At 36.4% G+C, this 11,560-nt stretch overlaps 1 protein-coding gene across 3 annotated transcripts in view; it reads right to left on the bottom strand.

Moving 5' to 3' along the window:
• Positions 1-11,131, bottom strand: part of LOC107666961 (stonustoxin subunit beta-like) — a 16,911-nt gene extending 5,780 nt beyond the window's left edge. The window contains exons 1-4 of one of the 3 annotated variants that reach the window (XM_016458518.1): positions 11,061-11,092; positions 8,499-8,505; positions 1,022-1,300; positions 511-570 (exon numbers count right to left, since the gene is read on the bottom strand). In XM_016458518.1, coding sequence (XP_016314004.1) covers positions 511-570; positions 1,022-1,280 — 319 coding nt within the window. In that variant the 5' untranslated portion in view covers positions 1,281-1,300; positions 8,499-8,505; positions 11,061-11,092. Of the gene's footprint in view, positions 1-510; positions 571-1,021; positions 1,301-6,677; positions 6,685-8,498; positions 8,506-11,053 lie in introns of all 3 variants that reach the window. The other 2 variants (XM_016458519.1, XM_016458517.1) reach the window with 2 other exon arrangements.
• Between the last annotated feature and the right edge of the window lie 429 nt (positions 11,132-11,560).

Below are 11,560 nucleotides of genomic sequence, written 5' to 3'. Positions count from 1 at the left end.
TAGTAAAAAACTATCAAAAAAGATATCTGGTGTCTGAATATATATATATATATATATATATATATATTCTACTGTTTATAATGAAAATGTATGTGAATACATGCAAGGCACATTTTAGTTCTTATTAAAATCATAAAAAAATTAATCTGATGTTTGGTTGTAAATACTGATATCACAAAAACACATTTCTTACATTTACATAATGTAACATGAGACAGTGACTTGCCACCACCTACTGGCATTTTTTGTTTCATATTTCATAGTATCACTTAGTTTTTACCATAATTTCTTGTTAAGGTTAGAAAAACTTTGCCTTTATAAAGGTAAAAAAAAATGCACCTGTAAATCAATTTAAGGGGCAAATATTTTCCCTTAATCGAGAAGGTGTAAGAGAGGGGGTTCACAGAAGAATGTTTAATGTAATAATATATCAATCTAGGAACATTGAAAGACTGTAATCAAATTCAGCAGTGTAGTGTCCTTTTTGTGTTACAAATATTGTGTTCTTACATGGTACGTTAGTTAAAGAAGATGTTCCATGCGGGGAGGGTGAAGTGCTTCTCTCTGTTTCTGCAAACAGAAGGTAAAGCATTAAGTTCAACTCAATGCCTGTAGAAGTGTCATCTACATGTCATCTACAAGTGGCCATGAGCATCCAAGAGTATCTACTGTGTGTTGAGCTGTTTGAAGCACAACACACTTATCTAAACCCTAAGAAGAGTGCCTGCAGGAATAACTGTGATCAAGTGTAAGAGAGAGAGATCAGAATGAAAATGCAGTAACAATAAACCACACAAACACATCAGCAAAGCAAAGGCTTGACTTGAAACCAGCAGTTATTCACTTATTCTGTAAACTGTCACATTGTACTCATTCTCTCTGTGAGACATCAGTTATAGAAAAATAGTAGAACTTGGGCCTTTTTCATATTTCAAATATATTTAAAAAGACATCAAGTCTTTAGTTTCATTATTATGTTTATTTCAACGGTACACTGAATAGTTTAATTTTAACCTGTTACCTTGCTTGAGATTTTCCTCCAGATTCTTAGCCTGATTATTCTTGTTCATCTTCCTCAGGATCACCACCGTGTTCTTCACTGCTTCTTCTTCTCCAAAAACGTCCACCATTATATCCACTGTTTTAAACCTATCTGCTTCCTCCATTTCAGAATGTGATATTTCTTTATGATTTTTCTTTAAGTGCCATTGAAACGCCTTCAGCTCATCTTTTCCGAGATCCTTCAGTGAGTTTAGAAGCAGCTCATAAACAGATGCCATTGTCCTTCACTGACTCACAGCTGCAGGACAACAAGAAAAGTATCTGAATTAGTTCCTCTCTTAACTTGTGGACTCAAGCTCTCAAATGTTAATTGGATTATGAAATGAAGCTGTGATCAGATCAGGACTCTCAGAGTCAAACTCATCTGTTAAAGAAGTCCTGCTCCTTTTTACAAGATGTAATATAAGTATCAGGTGTCAGAATGTGTCTGTGAAGATTCAGCTCAAAATACCAATCATTTATTATGTAAATGCCCCTTTTTGAGTGTAAGCAAAAATATGCTGTTTTTTGTGTGTTTTAGTGGTGTAAAGTAACCAAGTACAAATATTTTGTTACTGTACTTCTCAATTATTTTTTATTTTATTTTTTTTACTCGGAATTCAAATGTTCCTTCATCTTTTGACAGTTAAGAAGTTATTATAGCGACTATAAAAATATCCTGTAAGTTTCAATTGTTGAATAAAGTTGTTATTTTTTTTCTTTTGCGCACAAAAATTATTCTCGTAGCTTCGTAAAGTTACGGTTGAACAACTGATGTCACATGGATTATTTTACAGATCTCCTTGCTACGTTTCTGGACTTGGGAACATTACAGTTGCATTGCTGTCTATGCAGGGTCAGACAGCTCTCAGATTCCATCAAAAATATATTAATTTGTGTTCTGAAGATGAACGAAGGTCTTGCGGGTTTGAAACGACATGAGGGTGAGTAATTAATGACAGGATTTTCATTTATGGGTGAACTAACCCTTTAAATGTTTAAACTGGCAAAGCTTACATGAGTTTAGTTTAAACACAGATATCAACATGTGCTGTTTAGGTCTCACCTGTGCGCGCGCGCTATCAGCACCTGGGTGATGACGGAATAAATGAATGTAATGACTGCTCATATTCCATCATACGGCATTCACATTGAACAAGAGTGAATGGTTTGTCCATGTTTTTTTTTTTTTCATCACTGTTGTTGTAATGTATTGGGAAGCCAGAATGAGCATCCATTGAGCACAATGGAACAATTGTGTATCCATTGATACACAATAAGCACAACTTCAGAAAGTTGCCAATCTCACTAGTTGTTGCTGCATCTATTTATGCCATTCGCATTGAACAAGAGTGGATTGTTTGTTCAGGTTTTTTTTTTCATCACTGTTGTTGTAATGTATTGGGAAGCCAGAATGAGCATCCATTGAGCACAATGGAACAATTGTGTATCCATTGATACACAATAAGCACAACTTCAGAAAGTTGCCAATCTCACTAGTTGTTGCTGCATCTATTTATGCTTTCTTGGTCATATGACTAGCTACCTAAACTTGAAACTCATTGCTCATTGTCTCCTCCCACAATAGCTTTAGCCAAGCAGCATGTCATGGCTCTCCATAAAAATTATCTCAAGATCTGCGCATCACATGAAATTGTGCATGGACTTGTTCAAATTGAGGTCAACTGCTCTAAATATCGCTATGTGGTTTACTGGTGCAAAAGCCTAATGTGTATACAGTGTACAATTGTGTTTGTTTACATTGGCATTTTTTGTCATTTGTTGTTTGATCTCTAACAAAAACAGATATGCTTATTGTATTTTGCTAGTTGAGATCTCTAGACCATCTCTTATGTACGATGATTTTACAGATCACATTAGGCTTGTTTGAGATGCGCCTCGCCTTGTATGAAATGTAGGTGAGAGTAGGCGGCTGCAGTGAGGGGAGGAGTGAAATAAGCGCAGTCAAGATGGACAGTTCTGCCCTCTCGAAGTGAACAGATACCATACTACTTTTCTAACCGGCATGCATCTCGTGGTGATCACCGGTGATCGGTTCTGCGCAGATTTTGATCAGATTCAGATCTCAAACAAGCCTATTTTCAAGTAGGGTGAATTCGGGCTAATCTGGGACACCTAAATTCCAGTGTGTTTATTTCCTGTTCTAACACAATTTAGTCAACAGGACTTTTACTATAATTTTAGCATGGATGTCATGTGACTGAAATCACATGACTTCATGGGGGTGATTCTACAGAAAGGGGCGGGGCACTTGTCAATCAAGAAGCTCTCCTGGGAAATGCATGACAAGGTCAGTGACATAGGATTCTGACTAGATTAATGTTAAGGACATAAATCTGTCATGAATAAGACAAGATGTTCCTAATTGTTGTCAAATTATGTTTGTGATCTATTCAAGCAACAAAACATGTATTAAAGTGTTGAAAATGTGTTTTAGTTTTTTTTTTTTTTTCAAACCTTTTTTTGTTGTCCCACATTATCAAATATGATTGAGAATGTGGGACAGCATGCTTTGGGTAATCTGGGACAGTCTTCAAATGGAGGAAATGTGCATTTAGGGACTTTATAAGTCTAATGATAAGGGCTAATATGTGCCATAATAAGAAATGGGTGTTAATGTGGACTACTGGAGGTTATAACATTAGCATAAATTCACAGTAGCTAAAAACCAGCTAGCTAGAGAGATGCTACAGAGATGGAATCTGGGAAACGTATTCCAACAGCAAAGGTATCAGGATGACGTAAACTGTTAATTTAATTTCGTATAGTTTAGTATATACAACAGTTCAAACCACTGAGCAGGAGGAGGATCTGCGGCCAGGCCAGTTGACAATGTTCTGTACACAAACACACACACACACACAATGTTAAACAATTTGAGTTTTAAATTAATTGAAATTAATTAACAGTAGATCGTCAATCCTGTGTAGAGATAGAAATTATTTTTCCTGATATTGGAATATACTTTGTATATTTTCCTACTGAGATTTCTGTACTTGTTATTTTTTTCATAATGCTTTTTAAAAAATTGGTGATATTGTGTTTGGCATGCATAAAGTATGGTGAATATAGTCTTTTTTAGGCCTAATACATATGTCCCAGATTACAAAGTGACCTGCAGATTATCAAATTCAGGCAGAAATTTTTTTTGGGCACAAAAACACTAATAGGTGTGGCATGTCTCCTCTGGGTATAATATCTACATTCTTTCTTCTGGTGTGGTTAGAAAGCATCTTAGGGATTTCAGAAAAGTTTAATATGCTGATCTAATGTGTTAGATAGATATCATTAGATATCTTTGATATATATGTTAGATAATAAATTGCAGAAGTCAAAATTGCAAAAAATGTCCCAGATTACCCGAATTCACCCTAAAGTGGTAATTCTCTCTCTCTCTCTCTCTCTCTCTCTCTCTTGACATGAAATTGAAGCACTTTTAATATATCAGCTAATTCAAAAGCTGTTGTTAAGCGTTGATCATATCCCCTATATTCACTGTAAAGCTAAGCTTCTAAGCCTTAAAATTACACTACCTTTTTAGCTGGTTAAGCAGGTGACCATTATTTTTTTCCCTGTCTTTTTGTTTAAATACTACTAAAGACTTTAGATATACAGAGACGGTGTTTATGTGGAAGACCTCAAATCTGATTTTCTTGATATATCTAAAGTGGTTCCCCATGGTTCCATTTTGGGACCTATTTCGTTTTTTATTTATATAAATGATTTGGGTAAGGACATTCAAAATTTCATTCTTATTCCGAGGTCACAATAGCCACCCAGATTCAGTCTGTATCCAGTCCAGATGGTGGATCAGCACCTAAAGATGACCTCTACAGCCCTGAATGTCAGCGGAGACTAGGGGATGCACCGACTGGTCGACTTTAATGCTCTGCCATGACGCTTTAAGCTTGACGTCGACTAGTCGCTGGTCCTATAGAGGGCGCAACAGGATAAGAAATCTTTGGAGGGCTTCCACATTTACGCTCCGTTTCCAAACAGTTAACCCTCTATGGTACGGAGTTGCCATATGGCAACAATTAATTTCTACTCATTTCCTTGTTATTCTGAAAAAACTACAATATATTGCATTATGGGAATTAAAAGGGTAGGCCTTAAGGTAGCCAATGATGTGCTGTTTTTAAGTCACATGACAACTGAATGTCCCTCCAAAACTCCTTTTCCCACTGTCACCCTCACACAGAAGACACCTGTTGAAGTGCTCCAGAAATTGCTCTATTAACTTAATTTCTAAACATCTTTTCTCAAGGGGGATTTTTTTGCAACATCTTTGGTAAGTAAATTAGATATTTTCATTCACAAATCAATTTTGTCTAACATAGTTTTACTGTAAATTAAGAAAATATCAAAGTTGCCATATGGCAACTCTGTACCACTATGGAAAAATAGGTGCGTTGCCATATGGCAACACTGTACCACAGTGGAATTGCAGTAATGTATTTCCCCATTGGGATTTTTTTTATTGATAGTAGCATCAATAATATGATTGCAGTTACTTATTTATTTGAAGTGTTTATTGTAGTATAGTTGTATTTATGTATAAATAACAAAATTATGTATTCTTTTCAGAAAATGAATACAGCAATATTTTATGGAAAGGGCAATAGGAAGAGTGCAGAGTTAGCTCTTCCATGTGATGAGAGTGAGGATGAGTTAGCCTTCAGTGACTGTGGAGGAAAGGAAGACCTCTAATACAGAACATGACAGGAACCCTGCAAGGGAAACAAAGAAGAGGCCCAGTGGCCCCCAGTGTGCCTGATCAAGTCAGGTTGGACCAAACAAGCCACTGGCCTGTCATGGAGAAGAAAGGGACATGCAAATACCCTGGCTGCAAGGGGATCGTCCGCATGAAGTGCAGCAAATGTGACTTGCACCTTTGCATCACAGCTGAAAGGAACTGCTTTTTGCAGTTTCACGGGATGCCATGAAATGTGACATGAGTTGGACTGAGACAGGTGCACATGGATGGACTGGGAAAACACACACTTTACTTCAGGGAGCCGCCTATCGTTATACCTGTATTTTTGAAGTTCTTATGTTTTCATGTTCTACATGGTATTAGTGCATGTTCCAAGCTACCATATATTTTCTTAACTTGTATAAAATACTTTCAAAAAGACTTGTTCTTGTTGTTGGAAAGTTTCTGGATGTAAAACAATAAAAAGCTGATGAATTTGATATGCATATATGGTACAAAAGCGAATTTTTTTGTCCGTTTGCAAGCATTATTATAATACTTTTAAGTACCATTTTGAAGGTTAAATGATAGGAACCTACTTACTTTTGGTTTGCATGAGTTCCAAGTATAAACATCTATCAATATCTAAAAGAAATTACCATTTAAATAGAAAAGAAAATCATAATTTAATAGAAAAACTACATTTTTGGCCATTTTCCATTGTGGTACATTGTTGCCATATGGCAACGTTTTCCTAAATACCCCCCCAAAATTATTTCTCAAAAATATTTTTTTGATTTGTATAATTAAAGCAATTTCATGTAATAAAAACTTATTTAAAAAAATATTTCATGATTAGAACATAATGCGTACCATAGAGGGTTAAAATGACAAATAAATGCATACTCCGAAAGTGCTCCACAAGTCTTGTGTGATTATATTACTGGATGCTCGAAATTGAATGGGAGAATGCACGTTTTAGACAGCTTATTGTACAGGTAAATTAATCGCCGTTCTAATCTAATGCGCTGCTGCACTGTAACGCACACACATCGGCTTCAGACAGTAGCTCGTACATCACGCACAGATCGCAAGCACACAGAATCATTCAGCGCGGAAATGTACTGTCAACACTGTTCTGTGATTTTTCAATAAAATAGCTTAGAAACTGAAAAGTTCTAGCATATATTTCTTAACTAAATCCCACCGCTTTACTACTAGTAGAGAGACGTTGCCAGGTAGAATTCATTCACACATTCGCTCTCACTAATGCATTCATATAAATGTAATCTTTACTGTGCTACTTTATCTGATTTAGAACGAGCAGAAATGTGTGAGAAATATAACGACCCAAAGGACAAAGGAAAAAAGCTGTTATAGGAGCAATAGCCATGTGGGCAGCGCTGTGTCAAATGCCATAGCTGTACACAAGGTGTTTGAGGCTACGTCCACACTAAGCCAGAGCTTTCCCTATCCGATCTTTTTTTTCTCCTCGTCTCAATAAATATCTGCGTCCACACGAAACCATGAAACCGACACAATACGATGTAGTATGCATGCCTGACCAGCATGTGGTGCTGTAATTCTGCCACAGAGATACACTAAAAACAGAGAAGACTTGGACTATGCGCATAAACCTTGCGCGCGGTATACAAACGCACATGGAAGAATACATTTATTAATCTGTGTTAATGTTAATAAAAAGACAATCGTGTTTGTTCATGGTTTTGTTGCTGTTACGTCACGTAGCGGTGTCTGACTAAAGGCTGATTTATACTTCTGCGTCGGACCTACGACAAAGCAAAGAACAAGTGTCTTATCATTTATTATACTACATAGCATTATACATCAGTAGTTGTCCGCAACAAACAATGTTGATCTGCCGTGGTACAAGTCCTTGTGGAGATTGAAAGAATGCCATCATCTCCTGTTCCGTTGTTGTCTCCTTTTTGAAGTTTTAAATAATGATTTAATGATTTGATATTTATTTGCCGCGTCACGGTTATAATGCTTCTCCGACGACCCGCTTCTTCTTCGGCTTTTGCCGTGGTACCGTGGACACTGCTGACTAGCGGTTTGCATGTGTACTGCACGTTGACGCGGACAACGACGCAGAAGTATAAATGAAAACTGACGCATAGCCTACGGCGTAGGTCCGACGCAGAAGTATAAATCAGCCTTAAGGGCGAGACGTGGGCTGATGACGTCATAGTTTCAGAAAATATACGGATTCGCTGTCCACATGAAAACGCAAGGGTGGCATTTTCAGATTTATCCACTCTGGGACACGGTTTCAAAAAATATCAGTTTCACTCTCCCAAAACGCCGGATCCGTCTGGATGAAACGCCTATACGATACAAAATGTATGCGTATACAGCTAAACACGCCTCCGTGTGTACGGGGCCCGAGTCTCAGCTCCAGGCTCAGGCTTATTTGTTCATTAATGACGTCATCAGCGACTAGCCGACGTCGACTCGACTTTCATCACATAAACTAAGGTCTAAGTTTAGACTTTAAAAAATCTAGCGGAGACCATGTCAACTGAGTCAGAGTCAGAGTCAGATCACCTTTATTTATATAGCGCTTTATACAATACAGATTGTCTCAAAGCAGCTTTACAGTATTAAACAGGACAATGTCGATAATGCAAGAACATGATAGTAAACACTCAACAGTCTGACTTGTGTTGCAGCCTGGAATTAAACCACACCATTCTGGTTTCGTCTGGCCAGAGGAGACCATGAGTCTGATTTCTCACAAGGTGTTTTGTTTCCATTTCTGTCACCGATAGAGTTTTGGTTCATTGCCACTGTCACCTTGCTTAGTTGGGAACGCTTAATTTCTGGAAATATTGTCGGCTTTATTGATTGCACAGACAATATTGGAAGAGAGATGTGGCCTGTACACAGCAAAAAAAGCCAGTGTACAATGAACTCAATTAGAGTCAAATTTAACACTCCTGAAATGTATATATGACTCCCTCCATTTTGGAGTTAAAATAACACTTTCAAAAGTATGAAAATACATACATTACTCACAGAGTACATTTTAACACAGAAAGAGTTTATTTGTAAATCCAGCAGATGTCTCACACACTTCTGTTGGATTACAAATAAACTCTTATGGTTTATTTGCAAATGCATATGGTTTATTTACAAATAAACTCTTAATAAACCCTTATGGTGTTAAAATGTACTCTGTGAGTAATGTACATATACATATATATATATATATAAAATGTAATTTAAATACGAAGCTTAAAATTAGGGATGCACCGATACCACTTTTTCCAGTACTCACCCGATACGATACTTTTATTTTTGGTACTTGCCGATACCGATATTTTTATTGCATTTGTAAATGTTTTAAATATTGGGTACAGAAACCAAAAGGGTATGTATAATGTTAGTTGGTTAACTTCATTTATCAAATAGATACAGTCAAACCAAAATGTATTCAGACACCTTCAACATTTCTCACGTTATCACAGTTTATTCGCTATAGTTTAGAAAATGGTAATAAAATATGACAAGAACTCAGAGATAAACTGTGTCAGAACAAATTCATCTTGATAATGTTAGATAATTTTGATAGAAAGGTATGTAATAGATTACAATCAACCAAAAATAATTCAGACAACTGTTAGTATGACAGTATTATTTACACAAGTATCAATCTCTCTCTCTCTCTTTCTCGCTCTCTCTCCCTACCGTTAAGTAACTTGTGCATTGTTTTACTTACTTGTTTTTGACATATCCGACCGAACTACAAACTTTCCAGTGATGTCTGTGAGAAAGATATATTCACTTGACAAGCTCGCGCATCTGTGCCACCGCGCTCATTCCACTCACCATGCTTTGTTTATCAGCTCGCGCACACCAGCTATACAGGCGTTAATACTGAATGTTTAACATTATATTCATTGCATACATATACTTCGTAGTAGACATCCTTAACTCCTTTCTGCTGTCTGTTGTTCTGTTGTCGGTGTTTCTTTGTTTGAATATGGCGCTTATCACATGCTGTGTGGTATCTGCGTTTGGTATCGGGGCATTTTAACCAGTATGAGTACAGGAGACCAGTATCGGGCCCGATACCGATACCAGTATCGTTATCGGTGCATCCCTACTTAAAATTAATTGCCACTTCATATAATAATTATATGAATATGAATTATAAACAATTACAATTAATATAATATAAATATAATAAGTAGCTGCAAAAGTCGGGCAATTTTTTCTCTAAAATTCTTTGACTGTTGCTTTAATTTTGAACGAGAGATATGGGGGAGTGTCTTCCTTGCATCAGATATATGTCACTTTGTTCACAGGTCCAGTTTGGGTTTGCGATCTCTAACCCAGAATAAAACGAAACCCGCTCAAAACCAACCCATCTTCTTGAGCCCGAAAACTCAAGAGTTTGCTCAAACTAAATGTGAACTTAAATGGGTAAAAACTGAAACCGGCTTCGTGCTACAGGCCACTGAACTGGATCAGAAGTCAGAAAGAGCTTTATTGCCAAGTATGTTTGCACATAGAAGGATTTTTTTTTTGGTGTCACAAGCTTCCAGTACACAGAGATAACAACACACATATAATAAAAAATAAGATGTGAATAAAATACATATATCTATATATAAATAAACAAAAAAATAGATAAATACGTTGAAAAGAAAAAATACATTTAAAAATAAAATAAATTGTATGTACAGGTGTGCTATATGAATTGGATGATGACATCACTGAATAATCAATTAACTGACTTTAACTGAAATATTACTACATATTTGTTGCCCTAATGAGACTATGGTGAAGGACTTTACTTCCTTCTTCCTTCATCCCTCCGCTATTTCTCTTATTCTTCCTCTGCACAGTCCTGTTATGGGGGATGAGCTCAGGGTTCGAGTCCAAGTTCATTTACCATTAACTATTAAGACTAAACGGGCAGACGAACTCATAAAGCATGTGTTTAAAAAGTCTGTCAGTTTGAACTTCTGGTATGGTTTTCTGAACACACAAATGTGAAGAGCCCTTTCATGTCATCTCTCCAGTTCACATAAACACAGTTGGTTATGTCTCTGAACATAATCAGATTAGAAAGAAATCGCATAGATATCAGTATATTAGATCTGTGAAATGATGTCTCTTGGACATGGTGACAACACACTTCTAATGCAACTCAGCCAGTCGTCAAATAACTGATTTCTTGTGTTAGCGATCAAAATCAAAAGTAAAATTAAATTAAAATACATCGATATCTATTAGTTAGTACATTATGAATTAGTATTTACTAACCGTGAACAACGATGATGTAGATGTTTCTTGTTCCTCCACCGAACTTGTGTCTTGAACAGATGTTATCCTTTCAATTCTACACTTTCACGAAGGACTGTGGAGGGGGGAGTTTCCTTGGAACCTAAACCTGTTCAACAGGTTTACCATTTTTTCTAGAGGAAAGGGGAATGGAGATTTATTGTATGTTATCTGTCATGCCTTTCAGTAGAATGATCGCAAAACTACAGGTAAAAAAAGAGACAAACAACACTGAAAAAGTTGATGAACAGAGACAGACAGACCACACTGAAATATATAGTTAACCTCTTAGCCTTTGAAAAAAATTCCAAGAAATTGTATACCCAAACTAAAACAGATACAGCTCATGAAGCCTTTGCACTAAAAGTATAAGTATGGTCTCATTTGAAAGAAGACAGTTGGCAGTTTACTGTAAAGTCAGAACTAATTCTTGTCATAATGAATATGTTGATTAGCATTGCATTGTAAATATACACTATTTTATGAAAA

The sequence above is a fragment of the Sinocyclocheilus anshuiensis genome, unplaced genomic scaffold (assembly GCF_001515605.1).
Source record: "Sinocyclocheilus anshuiensis isolate Anshui unplaced genomic scaffold, SAMN03320099.WGS_v1.1 scaffold1523, whole genome shotgun sequence".
Lineage (NCBI taxonomy): Eukaryota > Metazoa > Chordata > Actinopteri > Cypriniformes > Cyprinidae > Sinocyclocheilus > Sinocyclocheilus anshuiensis.
This window is presented reverse-complemented; position numbering and strand designations above follow the sequence as displayed.